General features: G+C 46.7%; 1 protein-coding gene across 2 annotated transcripts; it reads right to left on the reverse strand.

Moving 5' to 3' along the window:
- Positions 1–9,189: 9,189 nt before the first annotated feature.
- Positions 9,190–19,674, reverse strand: RBM47 (RNA binding motif protein 47; the record flags this gene model as incomplete). Of its 2 annotated transcripts, XM_080628367.1 has the most annotated exons (4): positions 9,190–10,075; positions 12,864–13,060; positions 16,748–16,954; positions 18,531–19,674. In XM_080628367.1, 4 exons carry the CDS (start codon positions 19,657–19,659, stop codon positions 9,824–9,826), a joined length of 1,785 nt encoding a protein of 594 aa, XP_080484493.1. In that variant the 3' UTR covers positions 9,190–9,823. The 2 variants fall into 2 exon arrangements, with proteins under 2 accessions (XP_080484493.1, XP_080484494.1); XM_080628368.1 differs by lacking the exon at positions 16,748–16,954 and having other exon boundaries at positions 18,531–19,659.
- Positions 19,675–25,120: the final 5,446 nt, after the last annotated feature.

The raw sequence follows: 25,120 nt of genomic DNA on the forward strand, positions 1-25,120 counted from the left end.
GGCAATATAACCTCTGTGGATCAGAGCAGCCAGGGCAGGTCTCCCTGCAGCTTTCCTTGTTTGCAGTGTGAAAACCCCTTTCCCAAGTGAACTGGAGTCAAACTTCTTAAAGGTGAGGGGGTTACTGTGGTGTCTGTGGGAGTGCTGCCATCAGTAGGATCCTAAAACCATGGCTTAATTCTCCTCTCACTGATGGTGCTTGCTGCTGGCCCTATGGCACCTCTTAAGCGGTGTAATGCCATTAGGCAAGCAGCAGGGTAGAGTCAGGAGACCAACTGAGCAGAGGCTGGTGGAGCAGCCCCCAGGGGAAACACAGCTGGGCTGCTGGCAGGGAGCGTGGGGCCATGCTGTGCCCAGGAATTAGCTTTGCAAGGAACCTACTCACAGGAATAAGTAGGAGCAGGAGAGCTGCCAGTTGTTAAAAATGACTCGCAGTAGGAAATATTGGGTCTGAGCAGCCCCATGAGAAGATTCACAGTACAGTTTTAGGAAGTGCTATTGCCCAGTTTCATCTGCAAGATGTTTTCTGTGCCACGGGTGGGGCTTTCACATTGCTCAGCCACACTCACCAGCCCAGGGCATTGCTACTTGTGTATTTTCATTTGCTCCTGCCACTGTGCCCTCGCCATTGCCTCGTGGATGGGGGCAAGCTGAGACCGGTGCAGATGCCAGTCTGCTCCTGGGGAGCTCTTTTGGGCTGCAGGGGCTCTCCCTGTGCCAGTGCAATGGTTCATGTGGGGACATGGCAAACTGCACCAGGAAGCTGAGCCTGGTTAAACACAAATCCTTGCTCCTCCACTTCAGCCCATCCCGGCTGGCGGCAGTGATTTTCCGGGCATGGCTGTGAGTGCTTGGGATGGGTGGCTTGCCTGCGTTTGCTCTGGGCTGTTCAAAGCTGTGCCAGCTCCAGTCTGGATGTCATGCTCTCGTAGCACCTGAGATGAAAACCCTTGCTTAACCTGTGCAGCTGCACAGCTAGCCTGTCCTAGGGAATATCAGCAGTACCTTTACAGAGGTATGTTTCAACTTCAGCGGTTATCTTGTATAGTTTCCATGCATTGAGCAAAAATCTGTTTAAATAGCCAATACTAATGTTGCCCTAAAGAAGGTATTGTTATACGTTAACCTGTGGGAGAGCAGCCAAGCACAAACAGCAAAAGCGAAAACCCACAGTTCTCAGGAATCAGTGAGCATGCCACGCTGTGCTGCAGAGAGCAATCTCTAGTGACTGGCACCCTGACAACCTCTATCGCACCCATCAGTGGTTCGCAGGGCGATTCTCTGTGCTACCAGGAGAATGGCAGTGTATACCCTCGTGGGCAGGACGGGCCATGCCAGGAGTGACTCATGTGCACACTCTGAAGAGTGTCTTGCACGTTTTCTGTTTCCATTAATGTTTCCCAGGCCTGTGCCCTCATCTTGGCTGACAATGCTGACTAACCATTACCTCACCAAGGATGCTTCCCCACCTGTAACCTAGCCCAAAGAGTCTCAGAGATGTGGGCTGGCCTTGTCACAGTGGGGATGCAGGCTGGTCCCCAGGGATGCTCCGGCAGAAGGGAGATGCCGAGTTCACCCGGCCTCTCCCTGCCAAGGATGTGATTCACGCTGCCTGTAAAATGGTGGGAGGATTGTCCTGGTCCAGAGTGGTGGCAGCAGACCTGTGCCACTGTTTAGGCTGAACCGGCTTTCTCTATCCCAATACACTGGAGTGCCCAGCTCATCAAGCACCCAGCTTTCACTTCAAAAGTTGATGGCATTCTGGGGGTGAAGCAAAAGGTGTAAAGCTTGCTGCTTTCCAGTATAGTGTTAAATAACTTCCTAATGACTTGTATGTGGGCAATTACTGCTGCTTTAGCTCAGGAAACAATTGGCTTTTGGAAAGTTGTTATTCATGCTTAGGGTGCAAAAGCAAATGGTGGGCAATCCTCACCTGCAATGACTTGACATGTCCCTAAATGCCACAGGCAGAGAGGAAAAGTGAAGCTCAATGAGAGTTTTCAAGCTAGGGAAGAGTATTTGGTCATGAACAGTTGCCCTGTCCCAGCCTTTCCTACATTAAACCGCTCTGTTGTGTTCTTTTTTTCTCTGTGGGCTAATCATTTACTGTAATTTAATGATCACAGCCACATAAAATTCACTTCCTTGTGGTGAGAAAAAAAAAAAAAGGATTAAATGTCTCAGTTTATCTTTCCACATAGGTCACATGGCCAGGGCTGGCTGTAAAATGCTGAAAAACGAGTTTGAGGTGTACCCAGTGCCAAGTGCTGTACATTTCCGTATTCTCCCTGCCCTCCTGTCGCTCACAGAGATGCCACAGGGAGACAAGGAAGTTTGCTTTCCCAGGGAGTGGATATTTTTTTTATCAATTTAAAGCAGCATTTACTATTCTTTAATCTAATCCTTTAAAACCTCAGTGCTGTCCTAGTCCCAGCCCCAAAAGGGATGAGAAGAACTCATGCAAACACCAAAAAGTGGAACAAAGTCACTTAAAACAGTCTCAAAACTCCACACGTGCTGCAGGGACAGGGGACAGATCTCAGTCAAGCTAATGAAATTAATGCTGGGTGAGTTCGGAAGAAGGCCCTTGTGCCATATGTCACCTCTTGTGCAAGTAGCAATGCAGTTCCCTGTGGTTTTGGGGCATCAGCGTGCCCCTGGGAAGTAGCCTGGGAGCTCAGGCAAAGGAAAGGTGGCTGAACCTGGCAAAAGCCCACCAGAGCAATGAGGAGGCTGGTGGGCTGGATCAGTGTTTGGGAATTTGGCTCCTGAGTGAGGGCTGATGGGTGTAAAGGAGTCTGGGACTCACACAGCACAGTGCTGAACAGGACTTGGGTTTTTAATCCGCCAAGTACAAATTGCAGCAGATTCCCATGATTTGTGTTTTTCACGAGCGCCCAGCTTATCTCGGCTGTGTTTGCAGCAGCTCCTGAGGATTCACTGCTTCTGAGCTCTGCCTGGAGGAACCCTAGCAGCTGGTGAGTCCTTGTCCATAGCTTCTGGCAGTGCTTGTGAATGCTGAAGGTGTGCTGACACCTTGCTCAGCTGAAGTTGTTGTTACCAGTGTGTGTGTGTCCAAATTAAGGACACAAACCAATCTCTTCCCTGCCACAGGCTGATGCCTGTTCTCTCTGACCAGTTTTCCGACAGGCCAGGGCCTCAGGATGCCACCCCATCATTTCCATTTCCCAGTCTGTACGGATGATGCCTGCAGTGCTTTCTCCAGTTACATTTCCACCAGTAAATCATCAAACACCCCATGACTTAGGCTGAAAGTCTGAGTCAGTTGTAATGCCACCTCTCATTTTTGACATGCATGCCAAGCCTGATGTACTTCACCTCATGCTTCTTGGGGCTCATCTGCAACATGAGAACCTTGGGTGTGCTCCAGGGCCTGCTGCAGCACCATAGGGTCATGGAGTGGCCAACAGCATTGCCAGGACACCACAGGGGCTGGTGTGTGTGCAAGGAGCTTGGTGTGTGCCACAGCCCTCTCAGACAGTAGCACTCCATAGTGTGGATACAGGGATGCACAGTCTTTCTTTTGAGAGTGTACTGCAATGTTTTGAGTGGTAGCAAGAACTTACCCAGTGTTTTCTTGCTTGGATATATCCTCGGTGACCTGAACGCTAACAAGGTGCTGGTGCTACCCAACATTTTGCCTGCCAGAGCCCTCCTGAGTGCTCTGCCAAGCTCTTGGCAGCTGCACCATTGCAGCTTGGAGGATGGTAGGATAACAAGAGCCTCCACAGTGTGGCTTGGATGCCAGCTTGCAGATGCTGACTAGGATGAGGCCCTCTGCATCCCGCACCAAGGCTGGTGAGCCAAAGGATCTGTCTGCCTGGAGCAAAGCCAAGCCTTGAGGGAATCCTTAGCTTATCCACATGGCCTTTCCTATGAGGGATAGCAGCTGAAAAGTCAAAGACTAGAGAAAATATGGATGCCCTGTGTAGAGCCAGTGCATGAACAAGAAGTTTAATAAGTAGTCCCTTGTCATTGCATGTCCTGTTTAGTGACTGTGAGACACCCTGATCCATATCCTACAGGTTTGTTTCAGGAGTGAGAATTGCTCTTTGCAGTTATTGCTTCAAAGCTGAACAAAGGAACTCCTCTAAGTGTAGGCTGGTTTACCTCTGCCTGATTTAGATGAATCTCTCTCTCTGCTGGTTAGCTTGAGGTCAGTCCTGTGGCTTGTGTAGGCTGTTTGGAGAGGGGTGTTTTCATGCTTCAGGAAGATCTTCTGGTTTACCTGTGGCTTCCTGCTTCCCACCAATGCACATATCACAGGCAGCGGTTGGGCTAACACTGAACTTCAATGACACTGCAAAAATGCACAAGGCCAGGCTCAAAGTGCAACCTGGCAGGCAAAAAATTACATGTGTGTGTTTGGAAAGAAACCCCAACGAACAAAAGCATACCTTGCTTCAAAGTACAATTATGGGCAAGCAAATGATGAAAAGCAATACAGCTTCCTTCAATGTGACAACCACCCTGCAAACCCACTGCATGCAGAAGTGCAGAACAGTCCTGCACAGGGTGGGCACAAATCCACAGCCCTAGTTTGTGATCTTGCCTCTCCAAATGCCCTAGGGAAGGGTGGCTGAGGGGAGCCCCCAGGCAGATGGAGGCAAAGCCTCAGAGCCTGCCGCTGGGGCAGAGCATCGACCTTCCTAGCCTGTTTAGATGGCGACATCTGTCACCATGCTGGGCAGACACAGCTGTTTGGGGGAAACATTAGCACACCTGAAAGTTTTTGCCCATACAGTTTTCTGGTGAAGACTTGGTCCTTGACTTCTCACCTCCCACTTGCAAGATCTACAGTTTTGCCCAAGCAAGGAATGTAAGGCAGAGCTTCTGTCTTCTCCAATTAGGAAACCAGGGAACCCCAGTCCTGGTCTTCTGGCTGGAGGAAAAAAATACCTGACCCAATTCATCAGCCTGACAGGAAATACTTTGTATGGAAATACTTCTACAGTACCAAACTTTTAAACATTTCCATGGTCTCTTTGCTGTTTAGCATCTTGAACAATCATAATTGCGTGGCACAGCCTGCCTTTGTGTCAGGAGGGAAGGACTTGATGTCACGAAACTGCCTTTATTTATTCCCTCACTTGCAGCTTCTCCCTGCAACACCCCTCCGACCATTTTGTTGCCAGACAGGACTTGGCCCTGAAACTCAGTCAAGTGTGATTCAGCATTTAATTGACACACTGGAGCATAAAACCTGCCTTTGCTCACTTTCAGATGCAGAGTAGAGGTAGTTTCTCTTGTTACAAGGCAGATCTGGGATTTATTTATTTTACAGGTCAGCATGATATGACAGTTTTGTGGCTGATAGGCATGCAGGGAGCAAAGAGCTCAGTAGGTGCTCAGGGCCCAACCAGATGAGAGACATTAAGGATGTAACACCAGCCCCAGAGAAGGACATGGGGTATCGCATATAACTTTTCAGATATATTAAAAATGCATTTGCATATACTTTGAGCTTTAGTGGTTATATAAATGAGGTGTCGCAATATCAGAGTGGTGATAATCCACTTGAATTTCTTGTTAATCTGTTTATATAGTAGTTGTATCATAGTTGTGTTAATGGGTGGTGTTTCCTGAAGAAAGTCAAAGCTGATTTTTAGAGATTTAGGTCAATAACAGCCAGGGAAATGCATGTCTGCTCCTCATGATCATCAAGAAAGACTGTCAAAAAGGGAATGGGATTGACTTGGCAGCGTTTTGAGTTGTCACAGTGCCCAAGGCCTCAGCAGTGCTCCTGACATTCCCTAGGCAGCAAGGTCATCTTGAAAGCACAATTGCATTTCTCTGGCATTGTTTATGTTAATATCCTGAGAATGACTTGCATATTTCAACCTTATGATGGGTTAATCATTAATTAAGATCTTTCTTACAAAACTGAAGTCAGAAACCAGTAGTTTAGGAAAATAAAGGAATTATCTTGTAAAGTGTCTAGAAAAAGCTGCATGGCTTCATTTTAATCTTGGGTAGCTGGGATAAAGGGAAAGAGGAAAGAGCCAGTAACACTTTCAGTGCGCCACAGTTCTTCACCTCAATCGGAAAATGCTGTTCTTGTGAATGGCATGTCTCACCTCTGAACACCTGTAAAGAGCCATGGTTTGCTGGTGGTTTCTGTCTCATCCAAGTGGACACAGGCAGACCTCAAGTGAGTGGAAGGGTCAGCAATGAATTGCAGGGAAGTTAAGTCTTCTTGTGAGACTTGATGATTTATCTGACAGGTGAAGTCCTAATGGGGTTACATCTCTTTCAAGACTGTTTTCGGCGTCATGTTGACTACCCATTCCCTGAGTAAGACAGATTGACCTGATAGTGGAGATGATTTCTGGGACACAGACTTCTAAACCAAACCTGCAATGTTTATACAGGGAAAACAAGTAAAATTTGTCTGTATCCCCACTCTCAATTCCTACAAAAAAACAACTGAAAATGTATTTTCTTTCCATTTTGTTGCACTAAAAAAAAGGGGCTAGGGAAACCTCTCATGATTAGTGTCCTTTGGGAAACCCAAGGCATGTTGGCATAAAGTCCATTGTCCTAGTCGCAATATGAGAAATTATGCTAGAGGTAGGAAGTTGCAGACACTTTCTTATAAGGGACATAGAAGCTCATACAATATTTACTCTGCTCTCCTTCTCTTTCGGATATTCACTAGTGCTAGTCCCTGCATTGGTGGCCAGCACCTCTCCGATCTCTCTGCTCTGCCTCAGTTTACCTCTGCTCCCTCACACTGCTCTTCTCTCCAGACTTGGTATTTGCAGCAGATTTTCTCTGGGTGGATTTACCCCTAGGAAACAGACAGCCAGGGGTTCTGGAGGACTGCAGCTACTGCCGAGAGATGCAGCTTAGCTTTCTGTGCACTTGAACGGTGGAGCAAGCTGAGATGAAAACAACATACCAGTCCTTCTGTCCTGCAGCAAGGACATGCAGCAGAGCTACGAGGGTTTTACGCGCTGGGTGGATGAATAGCACAGAGGGATGCCAGCTTCAGCACCATCCACATCCAGGCACTGACTGGATGTGGAAAGAGAACTGAACTGATCAGAGGCTGCTGAAAGAATGGTGAGATGCCCAGTATGCCTGCTGGGAAGGTCACTGTCCTCTGCAGGTGGTGGGATGGGGGAGCAAGTGAGACAGTGTTTCTTGTGCATCTCCCCTCCCTGCAGGAGCCAGTGGGGATGCTGGCTGTGGTGCCCCATGTCCTCTCTTGCACCAAACACCCTTTTCCCAGCTTGGAGGGGAGCACAGCCTTGGTGGAGTGGCTTAACTTGGCAGTGGGGAGTTGCAATGAAATAATACTCTCCATTTTTAAACAATGCTTTATTCACTACATTCTAGAAATGTACCGTAAATGGAGCAAGAACTAAATAAACTCAGAGGCCTCTGACAGTACAGAGAACAGAGATACAATAAAACACCTAAAATATCAGCTCTTTTGAGAATAAGGCACACTAGTTTTGTTTTATTTGTTTATGTTTTTTTCTGTTTGAATAGTTTGTTCTTAACCTAAAGATGTTCACATTTCAAGTTACCAGACTTACCTCAGTAGTAATGTACATGAAATGGTTTAGAAGCAAGAGTAAAAGACAGGCACAGGTGGGAGGTTCAGTCTGACCCAGCTGCCTGTGTTTCTGGGCCCTGCCTGCTTCTGCCTTGGCACAGGCAACAGCTTGTGGCATGGGGCACCTCAGGATTTGCCCTCGTTTGCTCCTTTCTCTCCCTGACACCTCTGCGAGCAGCAGGTCCCTCATCCTGCCGGCAGGAAGTTGGATGAGTGGGAAGGAAGCCATCACCCTTCATCCCTCCTCTCTGGATCAGCAGTAGCATGGGGCGGGAAAGGGGCTGGCAGAGACCCAAACCACTAGATTGCCTTTTCCCAACCCATTGGGTGTTTGTACAGACCCCATGGCTTTAGCCAGAGGGCCAGAGGAGGCAGAACCAGTCTCCCTGTTGGGGGCTTCCCCCTTGGGACTTTACCCAAATCACCTCCTCTTGCTCTACTAAGAGACAGGGCCCCAGGGCTAAGGTATGGGTGTACTTTCAGAAACGCAGGGACAGATAATAAATTCTCCTGGGAAGGGGTGCGGAGGGGCAGAGTCCAACCTAATGGTTAACCTCACAGTGCTTTCGCTAACAGGTCAGTGGGATTGAGGAGAACTCAGCTCGGCTGAGCAAGAGCACCTAAAAAACAACCGCTCCATTTTGAGGCAGAGAAGAAAGTGTATTAAAAGGTCACTTAACTGAGCTGGATGTGGTCTGGAAGTGGTTCAGTTGTCAAAATATACCCAAATACAAACCCCCTTGGTTTGGTACTTACACCACAAAAGGTAAAGGAACATTGTTTACTCCCTGCTTCACACCTCGTGTCACCAGAGCTGTGTTTGCAGGGCTGATGCACTTCATACAATGGGCAAGATATTTCTTTACCATTTTACTATATTTTACATTCACTGCACTACTAAATAAAAGCCTTTAAACAGGCCACAAAACACTGCAATAATATATTTACTTCTTAATAAACCAAACTTTTTTATAACATCGCAATAAAAGGTTTTTGTTTTGTGGCAAACCACATACCATGTAAATTTGCAACATAAAATGACTTTAAAAATGTATATTAAAAGATATTTACAAGCTCTATGTTTTGAAATCATCAGGTCTAATTGCTCCCTGGTGTGCAGGTACAACTTCAGTTGTGGAGAATAGGAATATAGCATGGAAGGGAGGCTGGGAGGGAGGTTAGCCCTGTTTCACTAATTCCAGTATCACCACCACCCCTAGTACCTCTGGAATTTCTCACTGAACACGATGAAGCAATGGGCAAGTAACGCTGCACATCCTCTCGGTGACAGCAGCATACATTCTCAGTCACTACAACATATACTTCAAAGGATAAAATAAAGCATTGAAAGACAGCCTAAGCTTTATACTGGATGAAGACCTAAGTCAAGGCACCTCGCTTGAAATAGCGGCTACTTGTTTCTGCATGTGCACCAACCACGAGTAGCTTCAATAAATAGAAAATTCAGTTGTTAAGGAAAGCTCAGAGCCTTTCCTTTACTTAGCAAAAGCCTGCAAATCACACTGTGAAGAGGTTTGCATGAGGAGGCTTTTTTTTACCTCTTTCTCCCAAATGGGCAATATTAGTTACTTCTGATTTGAAATAAGAGCGAGCAAGTTGTGTTAATGCCAGCACAAAAATTGGAGGTCTTGCACGTTTCTCAAATTGCACTTTCCAGTATAACTTTTTAAATAAGATACCTGTTGTTTTTTCTTAAAAAAAAAAATCTAAGGTACATATTCTTTAAATATCGAATATATTCTTCAAAATATATTGTTAAAACTTTCCCTAGCTGCTCAGATGTGCTTTTTAATATATAGCTGATATATTATTAAAGGCACTACAAAATAGACATCTCTGGAGTGCAGAAGTTACTAAAAAATAACCTTCATACCACAAATATCTTGAAAATATAATTGCTAAAAAAAAAAAATAAAAGACCCTATGCAACCCCACTACGATGCATCTAAATGCACGTCAGCGGCGGGCTGGATGCATTGAGATCCTTTAGAAATGTATGAATACAGGCGTGTTAAACTTGAAAAATAGCCTAAAAAAGTTAGTGAAAACTTCAAGCGTAGAAAACATTCCAAACACATTTTTCTATGACATTCTTCACTTTCTGCATCAGTTTCATCCAGCCCGAATGTTTCCTCTTTCGCAGAAGGTTCTTTCTTCATAAATAGTAAAGTGTTCCTTCAGTGTGTGTTTCTCCACCACCCTCCTCTGCTGTCAGTCTCAGTATGTCTGGTAGACGTCGTGGATGGGGACCTGGATGGTTGCAGCTGGGAATGCTGGGGGGAGGTATCCAGCGTACCCACCATAGGCAGCGGCGGCAGCGGCAGCAGCAGCGTTCTTCTGTAGCGTGGCTATCGTTGCTGTTGCTGCAGCGGGTGCTGCGAATGGCACGTAACTTGTCCCATAAATCCCAGCTGCAGGGATCCGCTGTACATTGGGAGCCATGGTGTACACCGGCGTGATGGGGCGGCCCTGAGAGGAAAGTATTGGGGTCAGACCTCAAAAAAGGAGCTTAAATTGCCATACGCACCTCCTCAATTGCAAAACCCCTGGAAGGGGAGGTGATAACAGAAGGGTAGACAGTGCATGCCCTGTTGAGTGAGAGTTATTCCATCTTGGGATGCTGTCCTGGTTTAGCAGTAGCAGTCATTTTTTCTACTGGTGCAGTGCTGTGTTTTGACTTTTGACCTGAGAATAATATGATAAAGCCGATGTTTTCAGTTGTGGGTCAGAATGTTTACCCTGACCAAGGACTTTGTGAGTCTCCTGCTCTGTCAGGGAGGAGGAGAAGCCGGGAGGAAGCAGAGACAGGACACCTGACCCAAACTAGCCAAAGAGGTATTCCATACCACAGCACGTCATGCCCAGGATGTAGAACTGAGAGTTCCCGGAAGGGCTGGATCATGGCAGGGTGGGGGTGAGGTACTGGTTGGTGAGCGGTTGTATTCTCTTGCTTGTTATTTCCTTTATCATTATTACTATTAGTGGTAGCAGTAGTGATTTGTGTTATACCTTAGTTATTAAACTGTTCTTATCTCAACCCATGGGAGCTGCATTCTTTTGATTCTCCTCCCCGTCCCTCCAGAAGCGGAGGGAAGAAAGGTGGGGGGGGAAGTGGACTTCGTGGTTCTGATTTATGGCCTGGGCTTAAACCACGACAGTTCTTTTTGGCGCCCAACGTGGGGCTCGAAGGGTTGAGATAACGGCAGAACTGACTGAGGCACAATGCTGATATATTGGCTCTCAAAGTTGTTTCTCTTGATGTCACAGTTTCAGTATGCTGTAGCTTACTTAGAGCCGGTATCTGCTGTGTTAGTGTTTATCAAGTGTGGGCCTTGGGCTAAGGTTCTTGTTTCATTGTATTTTATGGTAATGGCTTGTAATGCGGGCGGGCTCTGGCAGCAGGGCGGGATGGACGTGGCCGTGGACTTGTACCTGCCCGTCCCGCTGCTCTCCACTGTCCTGGCCCTCGTCCTCCCCTCCGTCTTTGTGAGGCTGCGGGGAGCTGAGGGGGAGCAGCCCCAGGAGCCGCCGGTGGCCGAAGCGGCCCGGGAGAGGGGCCCCGGGGACCAAGCGGCGGCGGGAGCGGGGCCGGAGGCCGGGAAGGAGGCGGCTGCCGAGGAAGGGAAGGAGGCGGCGGAGGAGCCGAGCCCCACGGCCGAGCCCAGCCCCGCGGCGGCCGAGAGCATCCCCCAGCAGCCCACCGAGCCCCGTGAGCCTGAGCTGCAGGAGGATGCAGGAGACCCCGCAGCACTTTCCAGCAAGGCAGAGGAGGAAGATCTGGACTCAGAAAAAGAGAAGCTGGTGGTGAGAGAGCCTTCAAGCACAACAGCTACAGCCCCAGTGACAAGTACAGCAGCTACAGCAGCCCCAGTGACAAGTACAGCAGCATCATTTGGGAGTTCTGAAGGGTTTGAATGGCCTCTGGGTACCCTTGGAACCTGCCTGCTGATTGTGATGGGGATCACCATGTTGGCACACACAAAGAGTGTGTTTTACCCACGGCCATTTTGTCTGATCCCGAGAGTTAAGCAGAGTCAGGTTTGGGTCTTGTCTGGGTTTAGACAATACAGGGGGACCGGGAGGTTTTCCCCAAGGCTGGACAGTCGTGAGTGTCACGGTGTGTGGGACAGTATGGGCGAGTATCTGGTCCACTGGGCCCCTCCAGTGCTTTGGAAGCGTCGGAGATGGAAGGCAGCTGTATGGAGTCCCCAACAACAAGTTGCAGAGACTGCTGCAGGGGAGGGTGAATTATTTTAAGCCTGATGGGCCCATCCATCAGGGTGGAGATGCAGCATAGAGATGGACTCATGATCAAGGGGTGGACTTTGCAATGGGCCTCTCCTGCTCTGAAAGACTGTTACAAGAGATGGAGCCCACCATCATGGACCGAATGGACTCAGCAGCTTTATAGGGATTGGTCTGTGCACTAAGATAACAGTGCACTGAGATGAGAGTGAGGGTATATTGAAAATGTGGGATCTGAGCATGACGTGAATGGTATGGAATAAGGGGTGGATACTGTCCTGGTTTAGCAGTAGCAGTCATTTTTTCTACTGGTGCAGTGCTGTGTTTTGACTTTTGACCTGAGAATAATATGATAAAGCTGATGTTTTCAGTTGTGGGTCAGAATGTTTACCCTGACCAAGGACTTTGTGAGTCTCCTGCTCTGTCAGGGAGGAGGAGAAGCTGGGAGGAAGCAGAGACAGGACACCTGACCCAAACTAGCCAAAGAGGTATTCCATACCACAGCACGTCATGCCCAGGATGTAGAACTGAGAGTTCCCGGAAGGGCTGGATCATGGCAGGGTGGGGGTGAGGTACTGGTTGGTGAGCGGTTGTATTCTCTTGCTTGTTATTTCCTTTATCATTATTACTATTAGTGGTAGCAGCAGTGATTTGTGTTATACCTTAGTTATTAAACTGTTCTTATCTCAACCCATGGGAGCTGCATTCTTTTGATTCTCCTCCCCGTCCCTCCAGAAGCGGAGGGAAGAAAGGTGGGGGGGGAAGTGGACTTCGTGGTTCTGATTTATGGCCTGGGCTTAAACCACGACAGATGCTGTTTCCTGCCTCCCAGATTTGGGTTCCCTGTAGGAGGGAGAGTGGCTGTCCAAAGAGGGATGTCAGATGAGCAACAGGGCCGTTGCACACTGTTACATCCTTGACAGCATCTCCTGAGCGGGAGCAGGCCAGGTTTGTTCCCCCACTCTGGGTATGCAGAGCAGGATGCATGGGAAGCAGAATTGGATGAACTCACCTGGAAGGGGGGAGGCGTTGAGACGGCCGGTATTACAGCTGCTGCTGCTGCTGCGGCTGCTGCACTAGCCGGGTCCTGATGGACAGCTATAGGGTTGATGATGTGCTCAACAGTGTGGATTTTGCCATCTTCCATCATCTTGGCGGGTGGCGCGGCCTGAAACATGGAGTACTGGGCACCAATGGCAGGGATGGCCACTAGGACAGATGAAACACATCAGATAGGTATGCTGGGAGAGGGTTTCCAGGATCTCACTTCAAAGAGCCCTGCTTTCTGGCTGCACCAGCCCTCCAGCAGTGGTCCTATGCTGCTCTCATCAGGGCAGGTAGCCCCCTGTGCTGGCAGGACACATGGAGCACCTCTGCCCTCCACAAGAGTGGGAGCTCTGTGGCTGATGCATGGTGATGGGCTCGATGCTGCCTGCTCTGCCCAGCACTTCTGCCCATGCTGCTGGCATGGTGTACCAGGGCCAGAGTCCTACCGGGGACTGGGAGCTGTGACCCAAATTTACACAGCCCCTTCTGACAACCACTGCTGTCCCCCCCAGCCAAGAGCACAGGGGCAGGTGGGAACATGTACTGTCCTGGTGGGGTCCCTGCTCCAGTTGTTGAGATCAAGGGACATGCAGCTGCCATAGGCAGAGCTGCTCTGGAAAAAAAAGTGTGGTTTGTACGGCAGATGTTGCAGACAGCAGCTGGTCCAGTCTATATGTTGTCATTTGACCAACCCTGTGAAATATCAGCTGATTTACTATTATGCATTTCCTAGGACTAACTTGGCTAAATACTTTTTATCCCACCTCAGGATGCTACAGGATCAGCCTGTTTAATGACACACACACAAAAGAAATTGCTCTTTAGGGAATTCTCCCTCATGCCAAAATTGGACAAGGCAAAATAATCAGAGCTATGGTCTTTCAGGCAAAGTAAAAAAAGCTTGGGTCAGAATAACAGTGTTCAGAGATGGTGAGTTTGTACATGGCTCAAAATCGAGCTTCATGGCAGTGCTTAGGGAAGAAATGTGCTTTGCTGAACGTTCCAAATAATCACAATAATTAGACATGGGCTGGCAGTGTGCGCTCGCGGCCCAGAAAGCCAACCGTATCCTGGGCTGCACCAGAAGGAGCGTGACCAGCAGGTAGAAGGAGGTGATCCTGCCCCTCTGCTCTGCTCTCGTGAGACCCCACTTTGAACACTGCATTCAGCTCTCAATTCCTCAGTGCAGGAAAGACATGGACCTGTCAGAATGGGTCCAGAGGAGGGCCACAGAAATGGTCAGAGGCTGGAACACCTCTCCTATGAGGAAAAGCTGAGAGAGTTGGGCTTGTTCAGCCTGGAGAAGAGAAGGCTCTGGAGAGGCCTTCTAAGGCCTTTTAGTACCTAAAGGGGCTTATGAGAAAGATCGGGAGAGACTTGTTATCAGGGCCTGTTGTGACAGGACAAGGACTAATGGCTTTAAGCTGAAAGAAGGTAGATTTAGATTGGGCATAATGAAGGAATACTCTACTATGAGGGTGATGAGACACTGGAGCAGGTTGCCCAGAGAAGCTGTGGATACCCCATCACTGGAAGTTTTCAGGTTGGATGGGGCTTTAGGGAACCTGGTCTAGTGAAAGATGTCCTTGCCCATGATGGGAAGATTAGACTAGATGATCTTTAAACGTCCCTTCCAACCCAAACTGTCTATGATGAACCCAACTGTTCCATCGTTGCCTCATAATGCACACTTCACCCTTCAGTTTGTGAGCCTTTCAGCAGTAAGGTTATTCACAAGGAAAACAGAGACAATGATGGACTAAGAGGTGATGCTGGCATCTATGGGAGGTGCAGCAAGTAAGTCAGAAATGAAACCAAATACACACACAAGTTTCTTTCACTGGGATGAAACTTTACAATGCAGATATGTGCGGTTCTGCCTGTGGGAAGGACAGGTGCCAGCAACCAGTGCACTCATTTCGATCCTGGGGACTGCAACAAGGGATCTGATCAGATACCTTTCAGGCAGAGATGCTTGTACTGCAAGTGGACTACCACTGCTTTGTCAAGCAGAGACGTTCACTCATGACCTTTTCCAGTTCTCCTTCTACACCAAGTCCACCTCGTCAGCTCAAACTAGTTTTATCACCAGGATAATAAGCTGGTGATAATTTCTCACCTGGATAATTCCTGGATTAAATAACCAGGTAATTTCTGGTTAAATAAAATACATAAATAACCTGGATAATTTCTCACCAAAGCAAAGGCAGAGAGCTCACGTGCTCCATTCTGCAGTAACCTCTGTCAGAAAAACAGTAACAGGCAGCTGGGATATTGGGGTGAATTCTCAGGAGTGTTTTAACCATTTCCAAGGAAATGGTTGCTCTAAGTGGCAGGAAGCTTTGCAGAGTCGGTACATCTCTACTCCATGGTTCTGGTAATGTGTTTTCAGAGTCAGACCCTTCTAGTAACAGAGGTATGTCTTGCATGTGGTACCTCTTACTAGATCGTCTGATCTAACTGGGGAAAACTGACTGGTGTCTCCTGTGCTCAGAGGCTGTGCTGAAACAATGAGAGAGGAAGACCCAATAAAGAAATCTGTATTCTAACATGCTTCAAGTGTAGAAATATGTAGAGTTGAGCTTGAGCTTCAGGCTTTTCTTTGTCAGTTGAAGTAATTACAGACACCACTAATAGCCATGTATTTCAAAGCCCACTTTTCAAGCATCCTTTAGTAATACCTGGAATTCCCGAAGTATCTTTACAAACACGCATAGTGGTAATATTTTCTGATTGTGAGTGGGTAGTGTTCTCAGGAAGCCTGATCTTTCTTTGGAAACAGCTCTAATCTCATTAGCCTTTGTCTCTAGACCTCTTCTCCCATTGTCTCATCCAGCTGTTATGAAGAACTCTTCACAGCCTTCATTAGATGCAAGCTGCAGTTTCCACTGACAGTATGGATCATGTTTTGGGAGACCATTGCAGCTCTATTAACTACTGCTTAGGTCCTGCACTTACAATTTGCTTGGGGAGAGGAATGGGGAGAAGATCTGAGGAGGGGGGAGCAAGAGAGCTTGTCCCCCTCACCTGCAAGGACCCTCTTCCTCAGGCTGCTTTTACAAATAAAAACCTCTCCAGTCAGGATCTCGACGAATTGGAGGGCTCCATCCTTCATCCTGTTCACCTGGGAAGTTCAAGGACTGTTTTCTCAGCTGAAGATAAGGTAGAAAGGAGTGGTCTCTGCCCCAGCCCTTGGGCTAGCTCCCTGTAGCCCAGCAGAGCTGAGAGCTGTCTTGTAGGTGCTGCATTGCTGCAAACTGAATCCTGAGGGCTCCCTGCATTGCTCCTTCCCCATGCCACAGATGGTGTTGGAGAAGCTTGCCTCAGCCAGGGACTTTCCTGCAATGGGGAAGCCCCAGATCCTCTTCCCAACCTTGTAGTATCAAAGAAATAGGAATTCAGCAGGAGAGAGCTCTGGCCTGGCTGGAAATTCGGGGTGGTACTCTCCCAGGATGAAATTAGTTTTGAAGAAATTAAAAGAGCGGAAGATTGCTCTTAGTCACCATGCTCTAGGGTACATGACCAGACAGAGAAAAAACATCAGCTTCCTCCTAAGGAGGTGCAAAAGGGGACAGGAGTGGTGGGCACAGCTTCAGCCCTTTTTCCTTTGGTCTGAAGAGCTCCTGGATGTCCATGTCCCCTGTCCCACTGTGTGCCTCTTGTTTCAGAAAGCCCAGCCAGGGCCAGGAAGCATCTAGCACAGGGGAACGCTGAGGTGTGGCTCAGGGACTGTCCCCACTGCTGCAGCCATGGGCTGGCCCCGGAGGGGTCCCCATGTGCCTGACACAAGGCTTGGAGTGGGGTCTTACCCACAACTTCTGCTGTCCTCCCCTCGTTGCACATACTAACCTGCACCAGGCTTGATGGCCACCGGATTGACTGCAGGTAACTCCAAGCTGGGCGCCAGCTCGTACCCTTTCTCTTGCTGTTTTCCTTTGCCTTCATGGTACCTGCTGTAGATGCCACGGCCGGCGGAGTATCCCCCCAGGTAGGAGCCCCTGGGGCCAGGGGCTCTGTTCCCAGCTGCACCTCGCCCTCTGCCTCTTATGCTGCCTGCTTATGATAACAACATAGAAAAGGATGGTGAATAACAGAGAGCAACAGCCATGCGGGGAGCACAAATGGCCCAGGCTGAGGCTGGGAGGCATGTGCTTAGAAATGATGTTTCTGAATTTGATCTGAGTTTGATCTGAGTCTTAGTGACCTCGCTTAGGAAAACAGAAGAGTTTGGCCTTGGAAGCACACAGTAAGCCTACACAAGTTTTGCTCTTGATGTTTCTGGCCATGCATTAACTGCTTATTTATACCAATGCAACTCTTGTGGCTGGTGTTATGGGTATAATGTGCTCAGCAGAGAGAGAAGGGCTCTTCTGGGGTAATTCCTATGCAGTAGGAACAGCTTCTGCTCTCAGCTGTCCCCCAGAGAAGACCCGGTCTCTCAGCTGGCTGTGACGGGACCCTGCAGAGATGGCCTGAAGTTGTACTTGGCCTTTAATCAACTTTGTCCCATCATTGCCTGTATTTTTACTAGTCTTGGTTTTGCTATTTTACTAGTAATGTGATTATACCCCATCTCAAAAAATGTTGCCTGTATTTCTCCTAGAGACTCCATGCACATGCTTTGGACACTATGGTAGTAATGCACTGTCTGTGATGGTCTAATTGAATATTTAGACTGTCAGTTAATTCCTTTGTAGTTCATTGCAGGTGCAAATCTGGAAATTGAGAAGAAGCTGAAATTCTTGATCAGCTAGGGTTAAAAATATTTCTTGGTTTACATGAGGGCTTTAAGACTATATTCATGCTAGGCTGCCTGTTATACGGAAATAAACACTGAATTTCAGGAAACTATATTTCGTGCAAGTACAGGATAATTGTAATTATAACACCAGTTATAGCTGCTAGGGTTTTTTTATGAATAACTGGTTTTTGGTTAATTTTTAATGACTGTAACTGATAACTAATTAAAGTATACATAATAAGATAATTATTTGGCACTCATATGATTCTTCCTGCTAGTAGTTCTCAAATGATTTTATAAAGGACACAGCACTACTGTCACTTTAATGTGGAGAGCAAATGACACCTGGAGAGCTTCCAACTGAGGCTCTCCCTGACATCCCTCCTTTTGGATGATCAGCTCACCGTAATCACACCTCCAGGAGTAGGCAAAAAAATGATCTCTTATACTTAGGGTCCAGCTCTTTGGAAGGAGGCTTCAGAAGCTGGAGTCCTTGGACTTGCTCAGACTTTGTACAGCACTCATAAAAACCAGATCCCTCTCTTCCCCATCCCGTGCTTGGTCCATTAGCCCATTCTTAACTACTATATTTTTGATGCCCACTCACACTAGCCTCTACATTGGCAACTATTTACAGATTAATACACTCTGTATTGTCATAAATTAAAATGAGACTGAACAGAAATATGGCAAAAAGACCTATAAAGGAGTATTTAAGTAGGAGTAGGAGTATTTAAGTATTAAGTATTATATAATACTTAATATAATATGTATTAAGTATTTAAGTAGGAGTATAGCACCCGCTGTCCTTTGGTTCAGGCAGACATTGGGTAGGTCGCATCAGCCTGAGATCAAACCTGCCCATCACATCCCCTAATTGTACTTACTAACCTTTCACAAAGTAATCTCTGTTGGGCCCGATCAAAGCGTTGTACGGATATCCATAATACGCTAGTGTGTATGGATCACAAGAGTAAACATAATTAGGTTGCTGAGTTACTTCGGGCGTTGCTGCTGCCCCTCCTTTTGCTGCTTTCTGGTACCGAGTGTATTGTTCCTTGTCTACTGGCTTGGCCAAGGTAACCTCCAGACACGAGCCTTCCAGTTCAACACCATTAAGGTTGTTCATGGCATGAATGGCATCTTCCCTGGTTGTAAAGTGCACAAAGGCATAATCACGTATTTTTTTCACTCGCTCTACACAGCCAGGGTTAAACTGCCCAAAGACCTTTTTAATGGTGTCCTCTGTGGTCTCAATCATTAAATTCCTCACATAGAGGATTTTAACAGTTTCCATGACATCTTCATCCACATCTATCTCTGGTTCTGCCCAGTCAACAGCAATTTGGTGTCCCCACAGCTGGATTCTTCCTGGCATGAGTTTCCTCCTGGCCATTGCTGCTGCTCGATGGCTCTCATACTCCACAAAGGCAAAGCCTCTGTTCTTCATCTTATCTGCGGCGCTGGCATACACGATGACATCCAGCACGCCTTCTGTCACCTTGGCGATCTCTTCCAGGATCTCTTCTCTCTTCTTCATCTTGGGAATGCCTCCAATGAAGAGCCGGCAGTTGTCCACACTGCAGCACACCCCCAGCAGCCTGCCGGGGCGGATCTCATAGTTATTCAGCTCCCTTACAGCACGCTTTGCCTCGTGCTTCTGCGTGTACATCACAAAGGCATACCCACGGTTCTTCCCATCAAAATCCATCATCAGGCGCATTTCATAGATGCGACCAACAGACTCAAACACGGGGACAAGCTCATCTTCATAGACATCACGGGGGATTTTGCCCACAAAGACCTCACAGCCGCGAGGAGGGTGTAGACCCTCCCAGCCGGGAGGAGGGCCGCCATACTTGCGTTGCCCATTCTCCTGGATCATGCTATATCCAGTGCGTGCCATGAGGGCTAGCAGAGCGGCCTCATTGGGGGCACCAGCAACACCTTCGGGGACTTTCGTAGCAGCCATGTTGGAGGAATCATTGCTCATCCTTGCAGTGGAGTCCTCAGCTGTCATGGTGTCAAACTCATTCACAGCCTGATAAAGCCTGGGCAAAGGAAAGAGGAGGACACTTGTTAGAGGCTGTTAGCTACCACCAGAACCCCACCCCTTTCTTTTGTCTTTTTGTAGTTCTGCAGGTTTGTTTTTCAAACTGGGAGTAAGGCTGCAGAAAAGCAGATGAACAACCCACACCAACCTGAGCATTGGTACTGCAGGAGGAGTGCTTCCCAGATAAAGGGCACAGTGAGAGAAATGGTTGACGATCACCTGCCCGTACTAACCCTGCAGCAAGAGCTGCTGCCACAGGAGGCTGATGTTGCATGAATGGATACCACGAAACATCTCAAAACCTCAAGACCCTAGGGAGGCTTGTCTCCTCTTTGAAAGTGTAGGAAGGAGCTGACATATGATTGGGAAAGGTACGATACCGCCATGAAGCCAGTGATTGCCACATCCAGAGCCCTCGCCTCCCTGTCAGTCATTCCTCATTTAGTCCATCTACCCCACAGCAAAAGTGCCAGATGCCATACTCCACAGTGAAAGATGGCAAATGCATGAGAAGCCCAGTTTCCATCTGACAACAACCCCTCACTCCTCTAGATCTTCACAGTAACTGTCAAGTAGGAAATAATAAATGAGCTTTATCTTCAGAGGGGACGAATTCTTGTTCTGTTATGCAAAGGATGATCTGGCAAGACTCTGAGTTGCCTGCTGCTTGTGGGACAATGTCTGATGTGTTTATTTCTTCTGTTGTTACAACAGGACTTCACATAAATGGTAACAATCACTCCCTTAAGACAGGCAATTTGCTTTAGAGCAAGCAGCCAGCACAGCCCTGCTAGCCAGCAAGAGGAAGGCAAATTCCAGAAATTAATCTGTATTTGAACACAGACAGAGAACAGGAAATGGGGATGTAGAGGATGAGATGACCATGCTAATGATCACAACTTCAGGACAGTGGACTTCCTCTCTAAGCTCAGTTAACTAAGACACTTTGGGATTCTGAGAGTAGTTAATTCATTGACTTTTAAAGCTGGAAAGACCCATCAGACCATCTAATACAAGTGATAGTATATGACATGGACCATTACATTTTATTGTTATTTTGCACATCAAGTCCTGTAACATCTATCTGAGTATATCGTATCTTACAGAAGGACATTGGTTTTAAGGGATCAAAGAGCTGTAGACCCCATCACTTCCTTTATAGCTTGTTTGCCAATCACTCCCTCAGACAAGCAAGCATGATGTATTTCTCATGAGAATTTGTCTGGCTTTTGCTTCCAGCTAGGATTGCTTGTTAAACCTTTCTCTGATAGACTAAGTCTTTCAAGACCTCTGCTTTTGCCTTGTAATCAAGCAACACTGTCTTTTTACTAAAACTTGCTGGCTGAACTCCTGAATTCCTTCTCAAGAAGTAATTTTTTTTTTTAACTTAAAATTGTTTTTGTGGCTGTTTCAGCAGTTCTCTAGAGTTTCAGGCCTTTCTGCCCTGCTGTCTACAGAGATGAAGATCACCCCTCTTTCCTCTCCCCACATCTCTGTATTGCCAAGGCCTGCTTCTCCACTCCTTCTCATTAGCAAACCATGTGGAGTTTTTTGTCAATTCTAATCCCAAATCCTTTGCAGAAGCATCACTTGTTAGGGTTATGTCCCATGTGACAAGTGTGTCTTGTGTTTCTTACTCCTAAATGCTGCAGCCTCGTGTTCAGCCCTACTTCAACTGCCTTTTCAGTAGATCCCACCTACTGAGTACTATACCACTGGCTCCTTCTCATTGTTTTTCACAATTCAATCAGCCTTTGCATCATCTACCAATTTATTTGCCATGATTTGCATTCATGGCCAGCTTATTGATGGAACTGTCAAAAACCAGTGGCCTCTGTAGGAAATTCTGAAAACCACCATAAGGAATGGTTTGACAGGATTATTTTCCAAAAAAAAAAAAAACCCACCAAAGCTTCAGCCAGATTTGTTTGTTCTATGTAGTCGCATCATTCAGTACGACACAGGTTTCTCCCTGTGCCACAAGTACTCTGGTACATACCGTTTGTTAGAACAGTTTCACCACTTTCAGTGCACTGGTCACCATGTATATACTAGTGTACAGTAGTACGCTACTGGTATACACTACTAGTGTACAGTAGGTCCAAGTCCTCAGAAATACAGGTGAAAAATTTAAACACCTGTTTTCTATGTTCCACAAACCCCCATTTAAATCCTAGAAACTCTAGCACCTCAGATTCTTTTCAGTAAAGCTCCTGAGCTACCCAGACTTGTGCTGGTCTGTATCCAGAGATGCCTCTGCAGCAGCCAGGGCAAACACCACAGAGCTTGTTTCAGCTCCTAAATGCATTTGACACTGGGAAACCAGACATCTGTGCCTCTGTCTGTGGCAGGGCCTAATCCCGCAGGTGTGTTTGGGCCATTAGTGTTACATGTTGATGCTTTTGAGCCATTTCAATTTAAAAACATGGAGAGCAGAGGGACGGGCAGAGAGTATGGAGGGCAGTAGTAGTGATGCTGATGCCCAGGCAACACTTTAGAATGTATAATTTCTTTGAAGTCAGGTCTTCTGTAGAACTGCATCAGTTTTGATAGCTTCTTGCTTTAAAATATTATTGATAAACATGTATATCTCGGATTCAAATGTTTCCCCTTTTTTAATATGTCACAGTCAGACACTTTAATTTTTAATTATTTGACATAATTAAAAAAATAATAAGGCAGAGAAAAACATTTTAATTTTTCACTAGACTATTTATTCCTAAAAATGGAACTTCATCTTTCCCTGAATCAAAACAAAGCTTGTTACTTGAGCACTTTACTGTAGAATAATCATTACCTTTACGGGGGCCGCCTGTTGGCAATTGAATTACTTATTGCCCCAGGTTTGGGTAAGTTTAGAAATGAGTCATTACCATCAGTTTTAGGTCAGCTTACACAATAAAAGACTTTGTATTCTGTTATCTGCACAGCACAGTCACTGGGGCTATAGTCTAGAAAACTATAGATAAGCAAAAAGACTGTGGAGAAAGCAGACAGGGAGCAAAGCCTCCCCTGCCCACCAGAAACCAGCTGGTAATTCTGTGGCCATCTGGAAACTGGCATGGTCTCCAGCACTTGGCATTGCACCAGCAGGACGATTTCTAGTATTGAAAGTTTTACTTCAGTGCTGATGGCCACCTTTGCTGCAAACACTACCATGCACCATTTGTGACAGTGAATAATTAAAAATTCTTTGTGAACCTAAAATGCATTAATCCTTGTGTAATTTACTGGGAATCAAGATTCTTGATCAAATGTGTTTAGTTTGGGTTTTTTTGTGCAGCTCCATAGAGCTGGATTTAAGTATGTACTACCTAAGACAATTATAGAGCCCATGTAGTCCTACTTGAGGTAGCTAAATACACACTTTAACAACATTCATTGCCACATGACACAATCAATACCTTAACAAAGTTTAGATATCATCTACCTTAATGAGAAAAAATGTAGGCATATTTGGTGTGAGTGCCCTCTCCTCCTGTTGCTATTACCTTACAAAGCAGGTTGCCAACACAGCCTAACCTTGTAATGTCTAAAAGTAATCACTCTCCAGAATTTCAAAAATACTTATTTCCAAAGTGTTCAACCCTACTTTGTGCATACTTTTAGTCCGTGGTAAACTGGTCACGAAAACTTGCTACCATGTGTTGTGGGTGTACACAAGGCATGAACTAATACTGTGGGTTTAGTGGCTTAATAAAGCCAGACTGATTTCAATACCTCCACCAAGTGTGATTAATGCTAGAAGAGTCAAAAATTTAAGCTACATTAAATGTAGTGTCTTATGAAATCTAAGTGCTTGCTTTCTGGTCTATGAGGAGGAAGGTGCACCTGATCTTGATAACAAAGATTCATAGAAGAGAGACAGATAAAAATATTAATTGCTAATGAGAATGAGACAACCAAGTTTTGAATGGCTCATTATCAAGACTGAAACAAGAATGGCTTCTTTTCTTCTCGGAAAACAGTGAAGTCTTGGTTGTTCAATGGCACATCAGACGGATGCTAGCATCTGCCAGCTTACCAGGAGCCAGGCTTGTGAGCCCTTGGTTCAGCAGCTCTGCTCCAAGGCCTCTCTCTCATGCAGGTGAACTCTCACATGTAGACATTTCACTGAAACCATTCACATTTCACTTCCTCTTGCTCACAAAGCTCCTTCCCTGTTGCCAGTCTGGCAAGTGTAAATAATCCTTACCCTAAACATTAATTACCTTCTTTTTAACCTTTTTTTGCACATCACAGCTCAGAATATTAAATGGGAAACTTACTGTGTTGGCAAGTAACTGACCTAAAGCATACTGCGAGTGGATTGATTACCTGAGGCAGGCCTTTTATTACACAGAAATACCACACCTTGATTAACAGCAACACAGGGCCAAACTCGGATGTCCCTTGTGTCACGGCAAGGGCAGCTCAGGGCCCTGGTGACAAAGTGATGCCCACAGTCCGCATAACTGGACTTGGGCTTATCCCTGGCTTGTCGAGCACTGTGCAGTGCCCTGTAAAGTTACGCATCACCTGCTCGTCTGTTGATCCTGGTGTGGTAATACAGGCTTTTACAAACGTGGGGACACAGCCAGTGTCCTTGTGGCAGCAACCACGTGTCCATCCCACTCATGTGCTCCTATAAAACAGGGCTGTTTATGTTTGTGCTTAATTCATCCCTCCAGTTTTGTGTTACATAGACTTAGTGGCATCATGTGTCCTTCTGAGGGTGACACAGCCACCGGCAGGCACATAGGATAGGTACAGGTGCCAGCACCACGGCAGGCAGCAGTAGAGCCCAGGGAGACCTACTAGCTCTGTGATAACCAAGGTAGGAGGGGATGGGGATGCCCATGTCCCACCTGCAGACCCTGGACCATACAAACTCCTGCTGAGCTGACACCACAGGCCCTCACAGACACCGGACAGCTACCAGCTTGCTTCAAGAAACCACCCTGGTTTTGGATTTTAAGCAACAGCAGCTGCAGAGGGGAGGTCAAACACTGAAATTTTAACTAAATATGCCCTTGTTGACAGCTACTGGTTTAAATGTGACTGTCCTAGGGTTTTAGCTGTATTAATAAGGGCAAATGGTAATCCTGCTGCTGTCATTGAGCAGCAGTTCTGGCAGCATGGCTGCCACTGAAGCTCTTTATTTTTAAAAGCTGACTGTTTTCTCATGTCAACTTTGGATACATAAAATGTGTGTAACAACAGCAGCTTACTAAGAACAACCGCATAACTTCATCACAAACATCACATGGCCACAGCAATGCTCTTGCTGAAACCCCAGATTGCCTGTTTACAGATTTATCGGCTGAACAGGAAAATGCAGGGTCCTCCTCAATTCGAAATCAGGTAATGTCTTGAGCATTGCTTCAGGTGCAGTGTGTAAGTTACCCCTTAAAGATAACTACAGTATCATTATACATCAGTTTTCTTG

Source organism: Psittacula echo (assembly GCF_963264785.1).
Source record: "Psittacula echo genome assembly, chromosome: 1".
NCBI lineage: Eukaryota > Metazoa > Chordata > Aves > Psittaciformes > Psittacidae > Psittacula > Psittacula echo.